Here is a 23,103-nt window from a genome sequence, read left to right on the forward strand (position 1 = left end):
GGTCCTCTGAGATTCAAATTCTCAAACTGATGGGCCATGTCTCCAGTCCCTGTCCTGGACTTTTGCAATGAATTCTATTATTTACAACTTGTCTGCCAATTCTGTGAGTTCATTGAGAGAGCATTATCTAATTTGTCATTAATAATTTTTTAAATGACCATTTACAGAAATGGGAAACATTATTTCCTTGTGCACATTCACTAATGGGCTTATATAAAACATATTTTAAAAACTAAAACACTATATTTAAAAAAACGTAATTCAAATGGGCTATATATATATAAGCATAATACTCAAAGATGAAGAAACTTAAATGACTTAGAAACTCATATTAAATATTTATCATCCTTGGACACTACAGAAATGCCAATCAAAATTATTCTGAGATATTTTTTCATACCTTTCATAACTTAGTTTAGTAACACATAAGAGAATTCACTCCTACTGGCTTATGGAGCAAGGGGAACATTGAGATTCTCCTGTAGATTTGCAATGCAAATTTCTGTAGCAACTTTGGAAATCAGTATGCTGTTTCTTCAGGAAGGTGGTAATGGGTAAACCTCAAGATACAACACCAAGGCCTATATCCTAATGTTGACTCATCCTAGTATAGACACCCTTTCTCCACCATGTTCAGTGAAGCTCTCTTATAATATTCAGAATTTGAAAATATTCAAGTGGTCCCTTACGAGATGAGTGCATAAAGAAAGCATGGTGCATTTCCAGACAGGATTGCTGATCAATAACTACAAAAGGAAAAAGGAAAGCATGTAATTTTCAGGACAATGAATGGGTCTTGTAAAATCATCCTGGATGAGGTGATCCAGATCAATGAGGACAAATGGGATACATATTCACTGTAATCTGAATGTTAATTGTTGGACCTGTGTAACTGTATGATCAGTTTAGTGTAAGGGTCAAGGGACGTGGGCCAGACTGTCCCCATTTCGGTGTTGTTTGCCTTGATCATACATTTGTATGCCTTTCTGAAAGAGAAATGTATTCATTTTTATTTATATTGGTTAATTGTTCTTTGGCTGACTTTTGTCTGTGGTCCCTCTGCATGCAGTTCTCTCAGTGGCCAGAGGAGGGCACGAGATATCCTGTTATAGATGATTGTTAAGAGCCCTATAGGTCCTCTGAGTGAGCAGCAGACTTTGCATTGGGTTCTGTTGTTTATGGTCCTGAGTTTGCCTCTCCCCAACTGGTTATCTCTGGTGTTAATTGTCATGAGTGTCTCTGACTGGATCCAGCCTCATTGCAGGAATGTAGAGCTGTGTGAGCTGGGTGATAGCTGGTCTCCTGGGAGTCAGGTAGTACTGTCTCTGTTTAGGGTGGGCCTCCTGGGTCTCTCATTAGATCAGGTCTCCTGGGTCCCTGGAAGTACAAACCCACAGGCCTCAGAGAATTTTGAGAGAGTCTGTACTGTTATTTTCTAGCTTCCCTTCCCATTTCCTACATCTTCAATAGAGCACAGAGTTGACAACTATGAATTATATTTCCTAGGTGTCTCTCAAATCAAGTTTTGTCCAGAAACATATGAACGGAGTCCATAGGCAAAATGTCTGCCGTTTTCTTCGTGATGTTTACCCTCCGTAGTACTGAGGATCAAATTCCCATATTCTTAAAGATAGTTGATTTATTCAATATCAAGGATGTATGTGTAAAGTATCAATATCCGGTGTTCATAATGGTCTTATTTTGGCTCCCAAAAAGCTGCACTTCCAGACCTGAGGGTCCCTGAGGGCTTCGAGTTGCCATTGCCAATGTTTGGACAGAAAGACAGAAGGACAGGGCAAGGGATTGGGAGGGAGTGGAGGATGAAGGGAACCACCATAATCCAGACTTAGAAGGATCAGAGTAAGAGCTACAGGAGAGAAAGCAGCCTACAATGTAGGTGGAAGGGATTAGGACCCTATTGGGGGTTGGGGTGTTTCCCAGAAGGTAACAGGCAGCAAAGATAAAACATAGATTTAAAAGTTGTTAATCCTGGGATGCTGGGTGGAAGGGAGGTGTATGGTAGCTGTCAGGAGGATTAGAAATGTCCAGACATTGACCGTGTGTGTGCCTGTGTGTGTGTGTGTTTCATTCTCAAAATTAGAGAACTCTTTGGCAGGTGCCTTGACTGCACTAAGGAGCCATGGCTGTTTAATTAATTCACTGCTACAGTCTGGTATATTAAGGTACCAGGTGAAGGACATATTAACCTGGACACGGGGTACACAGCCCAGTCAGCCAATGCACAGTTTATTCAGTTTCAACTTCTTTTAAAGACAAAGCAGGATATAAGTTTCCCACTGTTTCTAGTTCTCTCCAGAAGCTGTTTCCCTAGTCATAGCATATCTTGAATCTTAGTGACCCAAACCTCCTTGCAGACTGAGAAACATGTCAGCCGTCCAACTCTTAGACGTGTTAGAGGTGCTGCTGTCTAATTAAGCTATAAAGAAACTTACTTTCTCATGAGAAAATGACCATGAAGTTCATGTCCTCAGGTTTGCAGCTTCCTTGGCAGACAGAGCACCAGGATCCTCTGCTTGAGGACGTTTTCCTCCTCTGTGAGCGAACCATCCTAGGGTGCCCTGCTGCTGGCAAGCTAGGAGCAGTCGCCTCATGACATTTCTCTACAGTACAGTAAAATAGTGTCATCCCTAATCCCTAGAGGATGGCTCAGCAGACAGAGGGACCTGTGGCCCTGAATAGCCGGAGAAACGCTGCCCTCTGTGGATTGGCTGCCTACCTCTGGGCTATCACAGGCAAGGGAAAAGTCTCAATATTTGCACCAGATCCAGCCTTTTCCAATAGTTTGGCCCTAATTAACTTAAGAACACAATCATTTTAGTATTAGTAATTTATTCATCATTTCATCTACCTAATCCAGACTGTACCTAACATGGGGAAAATGAAAGGAAGTAAATTCTTAGTAATCTCAGATGTCAGAGTCAGGGACTTTAGAGAATTCTACAACCTTTGTTGTGTGACTAAACCTTCAAGAAGTTCCTCTTAAACCTCGAGTGTGACCCAGCAAGACTAAGACAGAAAGCAACATTCTGGGTCACTTTTATACTAGACTCAAGGACAATCATATACAACACACAGTCAGTCAGACATTTTATGTCCTCTCCTGCTCACATGGGAAGCCATGGAGCCAGAAACTGAGACGATAAACTTCAGTGCAAACAAAAGAAGCCAATTAAAACAACAACAACGATAAATAAACCCGGTTTGGTGGCACACACCTTTGCTGGGGAGACAGAGACTCCATGTCCTCCCTAGCCAGCCAGCCCAGCTGAGCTGTCCTATTCCAAGTCAATGAAAACTCCCGTTTTATAAAAATGGTGGACAGCACCTGTAGAGTAAACCCCAAGGTTGTCCTCTGGCCTGCACACATGCAAGCTCACACATGCAGAGCCACGGGACCACACTAGCCTGTAAAAGGCTTTTCATGAGCCAGGAAGATAGCTCCAGAGCATGAGCAACTTGACTTCCATTAGACTCACCTCTCACCTGTCACTGCTGTGTGGACACCGTCTCTCATTCCTGCTTCACGATGCCAACAGTAACAGTGGTGACCGTGACCACTTAGACCCTTCACTTCCCTGGCACAGTCCTGTGGCTTTTAAGGTTTTCATGTTCTTCTTCCAAAAGACTTGTGGGGAAACAGTCATTGTCTTCATTTTACAAACCTAGAAATGCGTTAAACAGCCAAACAGCACTGTCCTTCAAGTCAGCTTAAATAGAACCCTTTCTAGGAGTCTCTTTGAGATGGTGCCTAAAGGTCTAAGCATCCAGGTTAGAATCCTCTCTTCAGAGTCGTGGCTTTCAGGGAAGATGGAGACATCTACATCTAGTTTTCCTAGTTTTATGGAAAGTCACTGCACCTGCTTTCCATGATTCTCAAGCCAGAATGAGATGGAGTGAAGATGGCTTCAAGAACAGGTTCTGGGATATTATAAACACTTGATAATTAACTCGTGTATCATTTGCTCAGCACGAGGTGCCCCTTTAATCTGCCAAGCTCTCCATTAGCCTTAATCATTCTTCTCCCTTACAGTCTGTGCAGATGCATAGGATGTTTTTCTCATTGTGTATCTCACTCAGCTACAGGGTGCTGGATGAGGTAGGTAGGATGAGGTCCCATATCTACAAAATGGCCATGACTCAGACCACAACCTTAAATTGATTTAGAATCAAACCCCTCCATGGCTCTCACTTGGGTCTCAGTTCCCTCACTTTTGGGGATTTTAACTTTTAAGAATGGACAGAAAGTTTACAATCTGATGTATGCCCTATACCTGAACACCTATGTGCCAGCAAACAGCAGTTTTCATTGTACAAAATGGGATTGTAAGACAGAGATTTCAGGAACAAACATGGGTGAATACATTGAAACCATGCCCCCTCTCAAGGCACAGTCCGTGAAACAATGTACTCCAACTTGCATACATTTAAAGGTGTAGGAAAAAATATTGGCCTCTGGGGAACAGTAAAAACTGTGGGAATTGGAGTATATGTCACATGCATGGACCCTGGGTTCATACATTTCAGGGAGAAGAATCTCCCTCACTGAGGGTCTCTAGATATTTGGCTGTTAACAAAGATGTTCTATCCATATCAAGGCTTTAACCAACTCTCCCTGTCCTCAGCAACTGAGTTGTAATGAAGCAGTGAGAACTCTGAAGCTCTGGAAGGAGAGTGTGCGAATGGGTGTTCCCTCGCTCAAAAGTGAGTCTCTGGAAAAGCCACTGCAGAACCTGGTCAGTCTGGGTGGAGGTAGTTAGCAAGTAAGCTATGGCATTTCCAAGTGACATCACCGATGGTGTCTTCCCTAGAAATTCTCTTGTATCCAGGAGATACTAGAATCTTCTGTGATGTCAGCAGTGTTGAGCTGACACCAACTGCCTGAGCGATTTCCGTTCATTTCCTAATGGGTTCCCAAGGAGGCATGTTCTCCAGGATCCTCAGTCTCTTTCGGAGGGACAATCATATCCATGCAGAGACCAGACCAAGGCAGAGGGAGGCGAGCCTTCTATCACGTTGGAGAACAAGACGAATGGAAAGGTCCTGGAGGAGGTCAAGTGAGTACTGGGCAGGGCAAGGGGAGCTTCCTGGAGGAGGTTGGCTTGAGCTGGTCCTTCCAGGAGTAGGACGTATGATTTAGAGCCTCAGTCTTCCTAAATGGCTGACCCAGACTCAACAATTTCTGATCATTAGTTTGACAGAGAACCAAGACCTGTTATATGTCAAGGGGCTTTCCTTGGATCTCTTTAATGTCATGGGCAGTGTCAAAGAATACCAGGATGAGCCTCTGTAAGAATAACAAAGTGTCTCTCTCAGGATAGGCTGTGGAAGCACTTCCTCTCAGCAGTGTCCTGTAGATTACGTGGGTAATTGATGCCAAGAGGGATACTCTCCTGGTCATATATCAAGGTCTCAGTTACTTTGTCCTTGAACACACGTGACTAGGGATTCAAGATGTTAAGCAGTTTGGACTCAAGGACTTACCTGCCTCACATCAGACATTAGCTGAGAAGGTCCTCCAATTCTTCTTGTTTAGGCCAGCTTTAGAATTTCAGTGACAGAAGAATGGCTGTAGGAGGTGTGGTCTATATCTTTGATGGCATATGTCATCATATGGCTATGATGGTGGGGAACAGGGACCTAGCTGAGTTCAGCTTAAAGATAGCTTTCTTGCTCTGTCAGGGATTCACTGTATCTGTAGAACTGTTCATCCTCAGACTTGCGTTTTAGACTAAGCATAGTTTTCCTTGACACTGTGTCCACATATATGCCTGTTCACTGGGGTTTATCTACCTACAGAGTCTGATCAGAAGGCATCATCCCAACCCTCCAAAACAGCTGTTGAAGAGGAGAGAATGAGGCGTTTGGAGAACCTCAAAATTGCTCTCCACAAGATGCAAAAGGAGAGAGATGAACTCAGGAGTATCCTGGCGGATTACCCGGGAAAGAATTTAAATGACAGGTAGTCACAATGCAAGTTCTGTTAAATCCACATTTCCTCACATCACAGTAGGCTACAACTCCAGGGTGGGCTCATGGTCAAAATCACTTTCCTGATTGCATCAGAATGTGAAGATCAGATGGGAATGAGATGGTGGTGGCACAGGCTATTTTGATTCCTACAAACGTAAATCATAGCCTGTGGCCTGAATTACAGTCTGGGAATGAGGGTAGTAGTGTGTGAGCTCTCATTGTGTGGTTTAAGTAGCCTGGACAGGTGTTGGGTTGTGGGAATTTCTAGGTGCTCTGATTATGAGCAATCATTGTTGCAATTGACGTGGAGGTGCTTTGGGTTCAATAGGTCCTGTGAAGAGCTGGAGGGGCCTAATCCCTCTTGCTGCCTCACAGTGTGTGACTGGACTGTCAACAGGGTATCATTGTTGTTCTCTGATTTTATTCATTGTATTTTGAGATAATGCCACATTCTTGTATTTATTTGGCATTCTAATTGTATGAAAGAGAGAGAGAGAGAGAGAGAGAGAGAGAGAGAGAGAGAGAGTGTTTTGTGTGAGTTTGTGTGTGTGTATGCATGTGTGAGTGCGTTTGTGTGTATAACTTAAGATCTGGGTATTCTGTGTTCTGATTTGGCCTGAGAATTATCCTGTGTCAATTTCCATGGCATGATAATGATGTGGGTGAGAGCCTCACTTTGAACAGTACAACATTTCACATCTGCTCAGGTGGACACACATGGGAATCTCCTGGTGTGTGCTATAAATTCTTTTCCCTGTAAATACTGTCCATGTTCCTTTGGGTTTTCATGTAGCAATAGATTCTATGGTTGAGAATTGTTACCTAAGAACAGGAGAATAGTCTTCATGGGTTTAAGTTGGAGCCTGGATGGTGGCACAGGACGCTCGAAAGTTCTTGGCAAGCTAGTCTATTCCTTCAAACCCTCTCAGGGAGCTCAAGCAAATCAGCTCCCTGCTTTTGTTTCCTGGCACTGCTGTCCCTGTGTTCATAATAATAAACTGAATAAATACCAAATGCACCCAGTACCAAGGAGTAAGGGCGTGGCATGTCCTAGGCTGGGGTAGTTCAGGATTCAGTCTGAATTCATGTAATTCTTGAATCCTTCATTCATAATGTTATTTGATCCTTGGACCACGCCCTGCCACAGGAACAAGTTTGAGTCCGAGATGCTCATGATGCAGCACGAGGAAGTGATGACCGACATGAAGAAAATGAGCGAGCAGATCAATACCGCTTTGGTCAAATGTAAAAACCTTACACTGGAAAATGACTGGTACTGGTGAGTAACTTACAAGGTTGTGACCCCAGCACTAGGCACAGCATGTGTCAGCCCATTCTTATCTTTGAAGTAAAGTGAGGATCAGGCTTTATAGTGTTTGAAGCAGACCAGGAAGCCTGTCTCTAAGGAAGGCTCTAGGATTTTTACCGCTTGTAGATAGTTTGAACAAATGGAAAGAGACTGTGAGATTCATCAGTCATTGTCCTTCCCAAATAGGGATCCTGTACATAGAAAATGTGTGCACAATGATGGAGTCATCAATCAATCCTGATGCTCTGGGGCTCTGACAGGACACACACACACACACACACACACACACACACACACACACAGGACACATAGAAAGATTGGCCTCCAAGGGACATTCTAATAAAATGGACATATAAGCACACATAACGATTAAGTCCACTTCTAGGAAAAACTTGAATCAATGGTGTCAGGTTTTTGAGAAGTGCCCTGAGTCTTCTGGAATGTTGCTCTTTTCTCCATTTGACCTGTCTCTAGGTTATGCTCCATGGCTACTGTGGACGTGGACTATAATCTGGGGCTCTCTTCTGATCAGGACCCTAGAAGGAGGAATGGACTTGGAGAAGTGGAGGAAGTTGGAGCCTGGCTGGGATTCACCATTTTTTCTTTGTGTCTCAGCCGCAGCTTCTGCCCCCTCCTAACTGAGTGTTTTGAGCTGAAGAACAATGCCCAGAGAGCATGGAATGAGTACAAAGGGCTTCTAAGGGATCAGATTGCACTGGAAGAATCCATTAAGGAAACAATAAGGTTCTGTGGGGAAGCCAGTATGAAAATCCGTGTAACAAGCAGCCTCAGGTAGGATGAATGAAGCATCAAGGGCAGGTTTTCCTGATATCTAAGCAGAAACCAAGTCAAACCAATTTAACCTTCTCCAACTTATCCAGACACTCTCCTAGGTCTCATCCAGTTGTTCATTTCTTTGCCCATTTACAAAACTTTCTGTGATTCTAGCTTCATGCAAGAAACTGGAGGATTGACAACCAAATCCTCCTGCTCAACTAGAAAATGCATTTCCTTAAGTGGGATCTGTTGATCACACATTGCACACTTACATGCTAGAGGGATGCCATGTGGTAGCCGTCTTTGTAGTGCCCAGAACTGATTAGAGTTCAGTTCACTTGCTGAAAGAATGGTTATCATTGTCAATTATGATGGGGCTTGTGGACTTTCTCTCCTTTTCCCTGTACATTGAAAATGGTCCCTTCTGCCTTTCCAAATGGTGGTTCATAGTGACGGAGCTTGAGAAGCGGTTTGTCAGTCCTGTTCTAGTGTTTTAGTGTTCTTTCCTGTGGCTTCTGTCCTGGAGCTGACTGGATGAACAGGGATGTAAGAAAGACTTCTCTCAGGGTGAGGGTTTGTGTGAGATATGTGAGGGTTAGAGGGAAATTTTTCTCCAACTCTCTCAACCTCGTGTGCCCAAGAAGTGCATTCCCTACACAGGTTTACTCTATAAGGGATGGAGAGCAGTGTCTACGCTCTCACTGACACATTTCCTTTGCCTAATCTGTATTCAACAACTGTGCTTCCAGAAGGATGGCCTCCTCATTCTTTTCTGCTTCTCACTTATGATTTCTGTCCTCTCTCTCTCTCTCTCTCTCTCTCTCTCTCTCTCTCTCTCTCTCTCTCTCTCTCTCTCTCCCTCCCTCCCTCCCTCCTTCCCTCCCTCCCCCTCTCCATTTCTCTCTGACTCTGTGTGTGTGTGTGTATGTGTGTGTGTGTGTTTGTGTCATTGGGCACAGATGTGCGAACATGGTTATGGCTATGGTACATATGTTACATTGGGAGTTGCTTGTTTTAAGTGTTTGAGGTATGGGTGCTTACATATAGAAGTGTGTGTATATGTGTGTTCGTGCATATGTGTGTGTGTGTGTGAACTCATCAAGTTTCTGAACACAGACACATATTTATATATATTGTATTAGTCTATATGTACACACATAGAAGCATGTAAAAGTATATATATATACATATATATACATATATATATATAAAGAGAGAGAGAAAGAGAGAGAGAGAGAGAGAGAGAGAGAGAGAGAGAGAGAGAGAGGAAGAGGAAACACAATTTTTCCAATTAGTTTTTTTAAACTGTTCTTAATGGGGTTTTGATTACTATTGAAATTATTACAGTGGGAAAACTATTCATCAACATTGACATTACTTGGAGAAATCTCAGGAATAGGGTACAGGGATTTGAGGAGAGGCTGCTGTGTGAAATCCATGTACCTGAGTGTGGAAAGTGCTGACTCAGGGCTCTTCTGCCTCCTTTGCTCTCGGTGTGCAGTAACACTGGAAGGTCACGTGCTTGTTGTGTCTTCTCAACATCCTGGTTATGTTAATCGTTACCTGCCACCACTTTCTTTCTAGATCGGCCTAAACTTGATTGAATATACATTGGCTTTGGAGTTTGCTCTGGAAATTGTTAATTGAAAGATTAATTTGCTTAGAGTTGAATCTGCAGGCAGAAGATGTCCAGGAGTTATGCTGAGGTGGAATCACATCTTTGCCTCAGACAGAACCTTAGACTCAAAATAGTCCACAGCACTCACCCTGTGTTGGGTCTGTGGCACTCTTAACCATTGTTATTCAAAATCATTTGATCTGAGTGAAAATCATCTGTAAGGTGGGTTTAGAAAGTGATGACCCTCAGACATTGCTAGAGGTGTCAAATGGGTAGCCCTGTGAGAAGCCATGCACAACTCTTGTAAAAGTTCAACCTTTGACACAGCGATTCCAGAACAAGAAGTAGGTGTCAGCAGAGAAACTGTGGCACATTAGTGTTGTAGTGGTTCACCTCAGAGCAGCCATGAAGCAAAATTATCCAGAAGTCCACCAGTCAGAAAGTGAAAAGGTACAATGTTGTCCAGCCCTTCCATGGACTGTGGCTGAGTTTGATTATACCTGCCAGCATTTGACTTTGAATCAGTCAGCCTTATCTCACTCGAATTATATCTGATAGCATCCCATTACAAGTTTTACCTTGGATTGTGGTTGTGGAGATTTCCTAGCTGTTTGTGCTGGTAGTTTGTTTCCCCTGTCAGGTACTGTATCCTAAAGGGACCTCATATTGAAAAATGCAGCTCACTTTGCATGCACTGGGAAACAGTGAGCAGAGGACAGAAGAGCCTCACCTGCCCCCACCCAGTGCTCTGTTGCCTGAAATCAGCCTCCTGTGCACAGCCTTGTGCCCTTGCTAAGCAGTCTTGGCTAACAGGCCTAGATGTCACATTTCTAATTTCTGATTTTCAGGGGAATACACTTTATTGGCTGAGCTGTCTTTAGCCTATGCTCACTGTGTACTTACCCCATTCCAGGTTTTTTTTTTTATGCCACAATAGTAGACTGGGTGATCTCTTCTATTACCATTAACTGGGAAACTAAGCACATTCTGCAAAATACTCTGCTTGTATGTGTGAACAAATATATTTGGGTGAGTTCAAAGGTGTGTATGTCTGTCTGTCTGTCTGTCTGTCTGTCTGTCTGTCTGTCTGTCTCTGTATACATGCCTGTCTCCATGGACAATATAATCTTCTAATGACCAGGATGAGGAGAGAATGTAGGAAAGTCTGTAGGACGCCCTGAATCAGAACAAACTGTTCACTGAGCAAAAGGCCTTGGCTGGGAAGATGCGGCATCATTTCGGTGTCACTGAGATGATTTGAAAGCACAGGATGAGAGGACCCAAGTAGATTCCCTGTACTTATGAACTGTCTTATTGGGTGTGTGACTTTCATCATAGTTATCAGCATCTGTCAGCTAGGAGCAGCTCAGAATATTATTCCTGTCCATTTTAAAAGAAATTCCATCCATGAAGGGTATGTGATCCATAGAGATTCTGGCTATGGTGTACTGATCCCTCCAGTCTGAGCTCTCTTGTATTATCTGAGCCCAGTGCCTTTAAGTCTCCCCACAAAGAGTTTTTTGATACCCATAAACAAAGGAGTGGTATAGTTTATTTTCTGCATGAGTATCTCCTTTAGAGTTCAATGCCTACCCTTGGCAAGATTTCCATGCAGCATATTCTTGCCAAATATAATATCACTTCAGTGTGCATGTACTTCTTGAGATATTGTTTCTCTGGGTCTTTGCAGATATTGAGGTTGTAAGTGGACCCCAGGCATATTCCTGCACTGGAGGAATAATGATAGTCTTCATTTCAGTGATGGCCAGGCCTCCAAGGCCTTCCTATTGTTTTCTAGGTTGTTCACATGTCTCCTCATCTGACATTGAGACGCTGCTACATGATTTTAAAATATAATATATATGGACGATTGGAATTATCTGCTGTTCACTGTTCAATTTTTAGCAGTTTTAAAAGCTGGGAAAATATGCAGGCCTGTGGGGTCTCTTACCCTTCTCTCTTGGGCATGAGAAAATGACCTCAGATGAAAGATCATCCTGGATTATCCTGCTGAATTGTGCGCTATGTATGGGAGAAGTGACATGGCAGGTCCTCACCAGGCCTTTTCCACCCCTAGGTCTGAACACTCCAGCAGACGCTTGCCCATGGCCCAGACCAGGACTACAGCTCTCAGAGACAGACCTGTCCACCAGGAGCACTGAGGGTGCAAAGATTGATAACACCTCCCGCATCTCAGTCCTTGTAACCGTTCCAATCTTGGGCTGAATTTGAAAGACCTTGAGATGTGGCATGGAACACGCCTCACGTTTAACCCTTTGACGACTTGTCCATCAACAACCAACCACCCTGAATGAGGCGTCTACATTCCTCTTGAAGAGATTTTACCATCTTACCTGCCGTTCTGCTGTGTTTGCAAGGCCAGCAACAGGCTGGAGTTATATGTTGAAAAATCAGCAGGAATTGAATGCTGACTAATTTACTTGTTCTATTTGGTTTTTAGTTTGAAGTTTGGTTGTTTTATGCATTTGGTTTTATTTGTTTAAGTTTGAAGTTTTGTTATTCATTTGTTAACTTTAGTGTACTTAATTAATATTAATTAATTAATATTCCTAAGGCTATATACATTGAACTCATTGACTCCCCAATTTAAAATGTTCTTGAATAAATTAATGTTTGTCTATAAATAAAAATGTGACCTTTAACCCTTCACTCACAAGACCGTCCTGAGTCGTGTGTGGTTCTTCCTCCTGTAACAGCACAAGTGTAAGGCAACAGTGGTTTTCTGCAAGTCTCATGCAGCGTAGGCTTCATCATCAGTTCACAGCCAGCCAGAGCTGCACAGGAAATTGTGCTCTTGATGTAGACGGTGTGTCATGCTCTGTGGAACCCACCTTCATGATGAAAAATATCCTTGCTTTATCCCTGTACTCACAAATTTAGCTTCCTTTATAATGACAAACAAAGGAGAAACACAGAAGTATTTCTCTAATACATTAGAGGAAATAAAACAATTCAGTATGGGAATGTAAAATGTTCAGGACACACAGAGTTTGATGCCTATGGATTCCTTGAAATATAGCATCAACTATGACTGCACATTTAATGAATTCCACCAATTGTAGAGGAATGAACATTTTTAATATTTTTGTTGTTAGTTTGTTTGTTGTTATTGATAATGATGTTTTGCTGAGTTCATTTTGATATATATCATAGCTTCTTTTGGGTGGAGGTCTTACAGTTTTGAATTATTTCTTTTTTTGCAATTTGTAGTGGATATTTTTATCTATATTTCAAATATTCTGTCCCTTTCCAGTTTCATCCCATAAAATCCCTATTCTCTCCCCAGAATGCCAACCTCTATGTGGGTGCTACCCCACATGCCTGTTGTCTCCCTCCCACCTCCCCATATTCGTTTTCATGCAATTCTGCCAGCGGCCAGCAGAGGGCAGTGGATTTCACTGGGATGTGATGTGACAGAGAATTGTTAATTGCCCCTTAGGTCCTCTGGGATTCAAATTCTCAAACAGATGAGCCATGTCTCCAGTCCCTGTCCTGGACTTTTGTAATGAATTCTATTATTTACAACTTGTCTGCCAATTCTGTGAGTTCATTGAGAGAGCATTTTCTAATTTGTCATTAATGATTTTTTTAAATGGCCATTTACAGAAATTGTTAAACATTATTTCCCTGTGCACATTCACTAATGGGCTTATATTTGAAACAGATTTGAAAAACTAAAACACTATATTTTAAAAAACGTAATTCAAATGGGCTATATACATAAGCATAATACAGTTGAAGAAACTTAAATGACTTAGAAACTCATATTAAATATTTATCATCCTTGGACACTACAGAAATGCCAATCAAAATTATTCTGAGATATTTTTTCATACCTTTCATAACTTAGTTCAGTAACACATAAGAGAATTCCCTCCTACTGGGTATGGAGCAAGGGGAACATTGAGAGTCTCCTGTAGATTTGCAATGCAAATTTCTGTAGCAACTTTGGAAACCAGAATGCAGTTTCTTCAGGAAGGTGGTAATGGGTAAACCTCAAGATACAACACCAAGACCTATATCCTAATGTTGACTCATCCTAGTATAGACACCCTTTCTCCACCATGTTCAGTGAAGCTCTCTTATAATATTCAGAATTTGAAAATATTCAAGTGGTCCCTTACGAGATGAGTGCATAAAGAAAGCATGGTGCATTTCCAGACAGGATTGCTGATCAATAACTACAAAAGGAAAAAGGAAAGCATGTAATTTTCAGGACAATGAATGGGTCTTGTAAAATCATCCTGGATGAGGTGATCCAGATCAATGAGGACAAATGGGATACATATTCACTGTAATCTGAATGTTAATTGTTCGACCTGTGTAACTGTATGATCAGTTTAGTGTAAGGGTCAAGGGACGTGGGCCAGACTGTCCCCATTTCGGTGTTGTTTGCCTTAATCATACAGTCGTATGCCTTTCTGAAAGAGAAATGTATTCATTTTTATTTATATTGGTTAATTGTTCTTTGGCTGACTTTTGTCTGTGGTCCCTCTGCATGCAGTTCTCTCAGTGGCCAGGAGAGGGCAGGAGATATCCTGTTATAGATGATGGGTAAGAGCCCTATAGGTCCTCTGAGTGAGCAGCATATTTTGCATTGGATTCTGTTGTTTATGGTCCTGAGTTTGCCTCTCCCCAACTGGTTGTCTCTGGTGTTAATTGTCATGAGTGTCTCTGACTGGATCCAGCCTCATTGGAGGAATATAGAGCTCTGTGAGCTGGGTGACAGCTGATCTCCTGGGAGTCGGGTAATACTGTCTCTGTTTAGGGTGGGCCTCCTGGGTCTCTGGTTTGAGCAGGCCTCCAGGGTCCCTGGAAGTACAAACCCACAGGCCTCATAGAATTTTGAGAGAGTCTGTACTGTTATTTTCTAGCTTCCCTTCCCATTTCCTACATCTTCAATAGAGCACAGAGTTGACAACTATGAATTATATTTCCTAGGTGCCTCTCAAACCAAGAGTTTGCATGTGACTAAGTTTTGTTCAGAAACATATGAACGGAGTCTATAGGCAAAATGTCTGCCGTTTTCTTCATGATGTTTACCCTCCGTAGTACTGAGGATCAAATTCCCATATTCTTAAAGTTAGTTGATTTATTCAATATCAAGAATGTATGTGTAAAGTATCAATATCCGGTGTTCATAATTGTCTTATTTTGGCTCCCAAAAAGCTGCACTTCCAGACCTGAGCGTCCCTGAGGGCTCCGAGTTGCCATTGCCAATGTTTGGACAGAAAGACAGAAGGACAGGGCAAGGGATTGGGAGGGAGTGGAGGATGAAGGGAATCACCATGATCCAGACTTAGAAGGGTCAGAGTAAGAGCTACAGGAGAGAAAGCAGCCTACAATGTAGGTGGAAGGGAATAGGACCCTATTGGGGAGTGGGGTGTTTCCCAGAAGGTAACAGGCAGCAAGATAAAACATAGATATAAAAGGTGTTAAACCTGGGATGCTGGGTGGAAGGGAGATGTATGGTAGCTGTCAGGAGGATTAGAAATGTCCAGACATTGATTGTGTGTGTGCCTGTGTGTGTGTGTTTCATTCTCAAAATCAGAGAACTCTTGGGCAGGTGCCATGACTGCACTAAGGAGCCAAAGCTGTTTAATTAATTCACTGCCACAGTCTGGTACATTGAGGTCCCATGTTAGGGAGGTATTAACCTGGACACGGGGTACACAGCCCAGTCAGCCAATGCACAGTTTATTCAGTTTCAACTTCTTTTAAAGACAAAGCAGGATAAAAGTTGCCCACTGTTTCTAGTTCTCTCCAGAAGCTGTTTCCCTAGCCATAGCATATCTTGAATCTTAGTGACCCCAACCTCCTTGCAGACTGAGAAACATGTCAGCCGTCCAACTCTTAGACGTGTTAGAGGTGCTGCTGTCTAATTAAGCTATAAAGAAAGTTACTTTCTCGTGAGAAAATGACCATGAAGTCCACATCCTCAGGTTTGCAGCTTCCTTGGCAGACAGAGCACCAGGATCCTCTGCTTGAGGAAGTTGCCTCCTCTGTATCTCAGTGTGGTGAGAGTGAGCGAACCATCCTAGGGTGTCCTGCTGCTGGCAAGCTAGGAGCAGTCGCCTCATGACACTTCTCTACAGTACAGTAAAATAGTGTCAACCCCAAACCCTAGAGAATGGCTCAGCAGACAGAGGGACCTGTGGCCCCGAATAGCCAGAGAAATGCTGCCCTCTGTGGATTGGCTGCCTAATTTTGGGCTATCACAGGCAAGGGAAAAGTCTCAATATTTGCAGCCAATCCAGTCTTTTCCAATAGCTTTGCCTGTGCCGTAATTAACTTAAGAACACTTAACAATTTTAGTATTTGTAATTTATTCCACATTTCAGGTACATAATTCAGACTGTGCCTAAAACAGGAAAAGTGAAAGGAGGTAAATTCTTAGTAATCTCAGATGTAAGAATCAGGGACTTAGAGAATTATACAACCCTTGTTGTGTAGCTAAACCTTCAAGAAGTTCCTCTTCAACCTTGAGTGTGACCAAGCAAGACTAAGCCAAAAAGCCACATTCTGGTTCATTTTATACTAGACTCAAGGACAGTCATATGCAATACACACATCATTCACAGACATTTTATGTCCTATCCTGCTCAAATGGAAAGCCATGGAGCCAAAAAACTCAGATGATAAACTTCAGTCCAAACAAAAGAAACCAATTAAAATAACAACAAAAATAAACCTGGTTTGGTGGCACAAACCTTTGCTGGGGAGACAGAGACTCCATGTCCTCCCTAGCCAGCCAGCCCAGCTGACCTGTCCTATTCCAAGTCAATGAAAACTCCCGTTTTATAAAAATGGTGGACAGCACCTGAAGAGTAACAACCAAGGTTGTCCTCTGGCCTGCACACACGCAAGCTCACACATGCAGAGCCACAGGACCACACGAGCCTGTAAAAGGTTTTTCATGAGCCAGGAAGATAGCTCAATGGGGAAAGGCTCTTGTGTGGCCTAGCCTGACGTAATCAGTTCAATACCTGGGACCTACACAGAAACCTGACTCCTATCAGATGGCCCTGACCTTCATGCTTTGAGGTTTGGTCTGTTGCTCTGTAATGGAATGATAACTGCAGGCCTCCACGGCCTGATTGTCCCAGAGACAAGAGAGTCTACATGTTTACCCAAGTGATACTATGTAAACTTGTGTCACCAAATCTTTTCTGGTAGGTGAATAAAGATGCCAACAGTCAACAGCTGGGCACAGGCAGGGTTTAGCCTCCCAGGACTTCCCGCATCAGAAAAGAACCACAAGTGGGAAAGAAGGTGAAGGGAGGAGGAAGCCACCATGGGTCAGGTGGGTTGGCTAATTGGAGTTAAGAGAAGCCCAGACGAAACACAGCAAATTATACAGTGGGATTATTAGCTGGGAAACAGACATAACAGCCAGAGGATCCATATCTGCCCAGGTCTTTTGCTGATTAAGGCTTAATGTAAGCATAAAGCTTTTGGGTGTCTTTTACCTGGGAACTAAGTGGTCAGAGGCAGGGGAGAAACCCCAGGTTGGGATTAAATAATTTCTACAACATGTATACACACAATTACTGCCCCCCCCCCACAAATAATAAATGTAACTTTTGAAATGGGGATAAGGAATTTGTCATCAACCATGAGGATCCAAGTTCTATCACTAAAACCCATGTGGTAGGAGGAGGACCCCCTCACTCATTGTCCTCTGACCTCCATATATGCACAATAACACATATAGACATATGCACACAGAATACGACAATGGATTAATTAATGGATTACTTAATTAAAGGTTTTTCAAATCATCTGTTCTTGGCCACTGCTCACTTCTGTCTTTTGTTTACCATAACAGGATTTTTTGAGAACTTGATGCAGACATATGCACTTGGACCAGAATTATTGTTAATGTTGTCATTCATTCTACCCTCCACTGAGCCAAGCTTCCTGGGTAAGCCATCCCCAAACAGGACTTGCCAGCACCATTTCCACATCTAGATACCAGGATAAAGAGTCCCACTTTTAAATCCCCTGCCTGTGAGTTCAGAGCATTCCAGGGGTATCTGAAAAGATCTTCCCAGTACAGGCCCAACACCTCTGAGACTTTCTCATGCTCTCCCCACCCCAGCTTTAGTCCCCTGATGGTGGCCTGGGCCCTTGAAAATGAAAGAAGTAAAAAGTTCTTGAGAAGCTGTGGCTCTTTGTTTAGCTTCTGGTACTTGCTGTCTTTGATGGAAAGCTAGATTATAGGAAAAGGATTTTGCACATGAATTTGGGATCATAGAATTCACATCCAACAAACTGGGAGACTGGGCTCAGAGCTGGAGAGGGGAGACTCAGGTGGAACTGAGAACTGTGCAAAGCTGCATCCCATTTCCCTTTGCCACTGCAAGAGCGGGAGAGACCCATTTCACAGTTGTGCTGTGTTGTGCTGTACTAGGCTTGGTAATGAGAAAGCACAGGGCCTCCCTTTGTAGCTTCAGACTCCAGCCTCTGCTGTCTCAGTTCCCCAAGCATCAGGAGGGCAGGTGTGGACTGCCACAGCGCTAGCAGGAACAGGAAGATTTCTGTGTTCTGTTCTCTTCTTCATGGGCTGAGGCTGAGCCTGGAGTCTCCATGTCAGTAAGCATCCTTCAAGGCTGTTCCTCTGCAGCTCTGAAACCTTTTGTTGTTTTTGTTTTTGTTTTTTATGTAAACCAAGCTTATTTTTCCTTTTATGTAGTGTTTATGTAGCACTATAGCTAGGTAAACAATGTGAATTAGTATAACTCATCTCAAAAGCCAGAGTTTTGTTTTCGTTGTTTTAATTTTTTAATGAGTCGTTAAAAAGATGCATCCTATTCTAACAGGATAAATATTTTTAACCATTTCACTTTGAGTTAATGATGGCTCACAAATGAGCAACTCTCCTCATTGAGGAAAACAAAAAGCTGTTGTGGACAAGGGACAGCTCACACACACAAACAAAAAGAGCTGTGTAAAAATCACTAACTGTTCCCATATTAAACCTTGACCCCTGGGGAGATGCCCTGGGAGGTTCACTGTCAGAATATTCAAGTCCTGGGGGTCCCTCTAGAGGAACGACTTAAAAACCTCAAAACTTCATTTGAAAATAACAAGAAAAATCTGACTTTACCTAAGCTATAAAATTTTAAGGCTCAGAGGTAGCATTTGAACTTTTTTAGTTGGAAACCTCTCTGGAAGGTGTCTTGCTCTAAAGCACCCATGAAATGGGCGCAGCCACTGTCTTTGCTACTGTTCCAGTCCTTTCTGCACAGCAACACAGGGACTATCCTCTCCAGTTTCTGAACTGCAGTCAGCTGTGAGCATTGCTCCAGTGTGGGACAGCTAGCTCTCCTCCAGTCCTTAGGGAGAGCATTCTTAACATTTGAATGCCTGTAGCATAGCTCACCTTTTGCCCTTCTTTGTTCCTTTTGTGGAGTGGAGGTGTCAGATTCTTCAGAAGTGTTGGGCAGCAAACCATCAAAGGAATTCATGAGGCTGTGGAACCTCTCAGGTTGTAAGACAATCAGAGTTCTTGACCTTTACATCCTTTCCAGCTCCAGGGGACTCCCAGACCACCAGAGCTTTAAGGTCTGGAGGCAAGATGGAGGTGTGTTAGTGGGAGTGGATTTTGAGGCGTCAAAGGCGCCCACCAATCCCAGGTAGCATTTGTTTCTTCTACTTCTTCATCAACACTGGAACTCTCAGCTGTTCATCCCACATCTTCTTGCTCTAAAACTCTGAAATTGAAAGTCCCCAATTAAATATGTTGTTCTATATGTCACCTGGGTCACCTGTTTAGTCCTTCTCAGTTTTAGCATTCTGTTAATAGGAATAACAACAGAAACCAAGCTTTTTGAATTTTGTAGATTCTTTGTCAGGGCATGGTAAGACATGCTACCTTCTATGTGATGATTTTCTAGACTAAAGTGATTTCTAAATCTTGCTTTTCTCAAGACTGGATTGGTCACCTTGTCAATAACAGATGGCGCCTACTGATTCTTTTTACTAAGTCAGGTAATTGTGAAGGGCAAGAAAAGGACGCCCCAAACACCCAACTGCAATTAGCTGTGAACTTAGCTTTGCTGCACCTGGAGGCCATTCTGGGAAGAGAAAGCATCCATTCCAGGCCGTCCAATGAGAGGAGGTGATTGGTTTCATCCAGAGAATAGGTTGAGTAGAGTTAAAATTTGCATTTCTGAGAATTCCCAGGTAATGAAGCTACAGGTGCTTGTCCAGGTCACAGTTTCAGAAGTGTTGGTCTAGCATGCCTGACTGGTAAGTTAGGAGGTTGTTCAGGTTTTGATATTTATGGAATTTCTACTTTCCTGAACTTCTAGGAGTACATGGCAAGAAGGCTTGAGTCTAAATGAAGAACTCATCTTCATAGTTTGCATGGTGGTCAACTTGACAGCACCTGGAATCTCCCTGGAGACTCAGCTCTAGGCACCCAAGTGGAAGATCATTTGATTATTAGCTCTATTATATAAGGCATTACTAGATGTAGGTTAGCCTCGGGACATGCTGTGCTGAACTCTTCTGATTAGACTAATTGAAGTGGGAAGACCCACCCTCTGTGGTTGACTGGGACAGTGGACTGGATAAGAGGGATGAAGTGATCTGAAGACCAGCGTCTTCCTCTGCTCGCTGCCTGCAGTCAGTACAACAGCTCTCAGGCTCCTGCTGGCTTGACTTTCCACTGTGGTGCATCTTGCAACTATAAAACAAAGTAAACTTCTCTCCCTTAACTTTTGCTTTTGTACACATATTTAATCACAGCAACAGAGAAATGACAAAGCCAATCAACTGTCACTTAAGCTCCTGAATATCCACAGGAATCTCAGCCAGGAGTCATAAGCTATTGTCCAGGAAAACTGGAAATTTAGGGGAAGAGACACTCTTTCACCATGCTTCTCCATTCATAAGCATTTTATGGGAACACAGACACTCAGAGACAAAAAGTGGTCAAATGCAATGGAACTTAAAGTACACAGCCCCCAATGACATGGTGGATCCCATGAGTCACGTGGTAGATGCCATGAGTCACATGGTAGATCCCATGAGTCACATGGTGGTTCCCATAAGTCAGATGGTAGATCCCATTAGGTCTGCTTCCTAAGCCACTGTGTACTTACCTCCTTTTCCCCTGCTACCTGAATCCAGCTCTATCTTGCCTGAATCTTTCTGCCATGTGTCATGGTATTACCACTTTGATTTCCCATGATTCTGTGCTCTTCCCTTTGTATTCTGATGGCCATGGTGCTTGTTCAAAAACCACCATGCTGTGATGGATTTACTCCTGGTACTATCCTATAGCCACATAGTTGAATTCAATCATTACCCTTAGTGGTTTGAATTCTGCTGTGCCTAACACTAGTTTTTGTTCACATTTAGAGGACAGAGCCTTTGACTCCTTTTTATCTTTGAGGGGAGTCTTTCAACTAAGCTTCTCTGCCCCTGCACATAGAGTCTCTATGTCCCCTTGCAAGTACATAAATCATAAAATAACCCTCCCTCCGATTCGGTTGGTTTCAAGGCATGAAAAACCAGGGCCAGGCTGTTTACAGATTCATTACTTCCTGACCTTGTCCAGTACAAAGACTGCAGCACTGTATCAGGTGTGACACATGCTCTCATGCTCCCTGTTTCCCCTGCCCTCCCTGGTCAGAGTCCACATCCCAGTGTGAGCCCCCAACTCCATCTATCAAACCGCCCTCATTTAAAAGCCCCCAGTTATAAAAAGGCAGGGCCTGCCAGTACTCTAGCTCCTATTGCTGACCCACCCATTACTCCCCAGTGTGAAAACTGCCACTCTTGCAGCACCTTCTCTGTGAGGTTTGGGTCATGAATCCACACTTGGGACAAGATGAAGCTCCTAAGCCTGCTGTCCTCATTCATGTCTGCCTGCCTCTGCACATTCTGATGCCTCAGACCCAAAGCTCACCCTGGTTGCCTTTTCTTCCTATTTTCTCAGTTTACTTCTAGACACTTTTTCAAATGAACTTTCTTGTAAAAGGAATACTTATTCTCTCAAATCTTGGAAAACATAAAGAATTATGGACAAGAGCAACTGTGATTCATGCTTTTGATTTATTTTTGCAAGACATTATCTTTGTAGACATATTTATTATTCCCATCTGTAAGTAGTTTGTATATAAATGTGTGTTTGAATTTGTTTGTTTAGTCCTTATCCTGGTACTATCTTTCATTTCTTTCTTTTCTTCTACTTAATGTAAGGCTACCATTATTTAAAATGTAATTTTGACAACATCGCTAGTTCTTCTTTTGGGATGGAATTTCAGGTTGGAAATGCTGGCACCCTAGGACTTTTTAGGCTCTTAGTGTATCTGTAGCAAGGCTGTTATCCAGGAAGGATGTAGAAATTGACAAACTTCCCAGAGGATCGTGAATATTTACATCTCAATAACCTCCCTGTAAGTCACAGAGTTTTGCTTGGCCGTCCATCATTTAATTCAGCGTCTGTATGTCTGTGATTAGGCTGCATGGTTTTCTACATTTCTCAAGGATATGTGTTCCTTCTTCTGTGCACTGTCTTTGAACGTGCTGTCAGTTTTCAGGTGTCCTGTGCACCCCCTTTCAGTGCTTTAAGGAAACACCTGCTCCCTGAGAAGTTCTTCAGACAGGTTTGCTCTGCTGGGGACATCTTAGCACTGCAGGAGCCCATTGCTACTGAGAATCTCCATTTACATTAAACCATTCAGGCTTGTCTCCCTCTAGTGGACAAGGAGCAAAGTGCACCCAGCCAACTGCTGTGCATGAGGTCTGTGACAGGGATTTAATACTTTACTGATCAACCAGTGAGGATCCCTGCCCAGTGGACTGTAACTGGACATGGCTATCGTCAGAGCAGTTTATCAGCATTTCATGTAAAACAAACAGGAACTCTAAGCTCTTGGATAAGCCTAGGAAATTTTGTTTAGGTAATATTAAGACCTACTTTGGAAAATCTACACTTGCATAGCTAGAGATTGAAATATTGATGCCAATTCTTTGCTCATAGAAACAATATCAGATGCTTTTCTTTTACATAAAAAACATCATTCTTTGAAAACCTTATAAAATTACATTTATGGATTCATCTGGCGCTTTATTAAATTCTCTAGCAAATACCATAGCACACCTTCTGACAGTAGGACACAAAAGGTACACCTACTCAGACAAGAAGAAAGATTCTTCTTTACATTAAACATAGAAACACAAGTTAAACCAAAACCAAGAACTTTTTTCAACTGTGTCATACTCTCAATTTATTTTTCCTTCATTCCTAGTTTGGCTTTTTGAGTTTTGCCATATTTACGTACATACATACATACATACATACATACATACATACATACACACATACATGAATACATACACACACCCACATACATACATACATACATACGTT

The 23,103-nt window shown here is 42.7% G+C and overlaps 1 protein-coding gene across 2 annotated transcripts; it reads left to right on the top strand.

The window, feature by feature from the left end:
- Positions 1 to 4,864: 4,864 nt before the first annotated feature.
- Positions 4,865 to 12,375, top strand: LOC148000864 (uncharacterized). 2 transcript variants are annotated; one of them, XM_087586796.1, is made up of 5 exons: positions 4,865 to 5,075; positions 5,818 to 5,980; positions 7,139 to 7,270; positions 7,916 to 8,092; positions 11,773 to 12,375. In XM_087586796.1, the coding sequence occupies exons 1-5, from the start codon at positions 4,925 to 4,927 to the stop codon at positions 11,855 to 11,857; spliced, it is 708 nt and encodes a 235-aa protein (XP_087442922.1). In that variant the 5' UTR covers positions 4,865 to 4,924; the 3' UTR covers positions 11,858 to 12,375. The 2 variants fall into 2 exon arrangements, with proteins under 2 accessions (XP_087442922.1, XP_087442923.1); XM_087586797.1 differs by lacking the exon at positions 7,916 to 8,092 and having other exon boundaries at positions 4,904 to 5,075; positions 11,773 to 12,363.
- Positions 12,376 to 23,103: the final 10,728 nt, after the last annotated feature.

The sequence above is a fragment of the Rattus norvegicus genome, chromosome 15 (assembly GCF_021556685.1).
Source record: "Rattus norvegicus strain SHRSP/BbbUtx chromosome 15, alternate assembly SHRSP_T2T, whole genome shotgun sequence".
NCBI lineage: Eukaryota > Metazoa > Chordata > Mammalia > Rodentia > Muridae > Rattus > Rattus norvegicus.

What these genes read in the sequence shown, in the direction of transcription:
- LOC148000864 (XM_087586796.1), top strand. Translation starts at nt 4,925, where the DNA reads ATGGGTTCCCAAGGAGGCATGTTCTCCAGGATCCTCAGTCTCTTTCGG. An exon ending in CTGGAAAATGACTGGTACTG is followed by an intron (nt 7,271 to 7,915) that starts GTGAGTAACTTA and finishes TTTGTGTCTCAG; the next exon opens with CCGCAGCTTCTGCCCCCTCC. An exon ending in CGTGTAACAAGCAGCCTCAG is followed by an intron (nt 8,093 to 11,772) that starts GTAGGATGAATG and finishes TTCCACCCCTAG; the next exon opens with GTCTGAACACTCCAGCAGAC.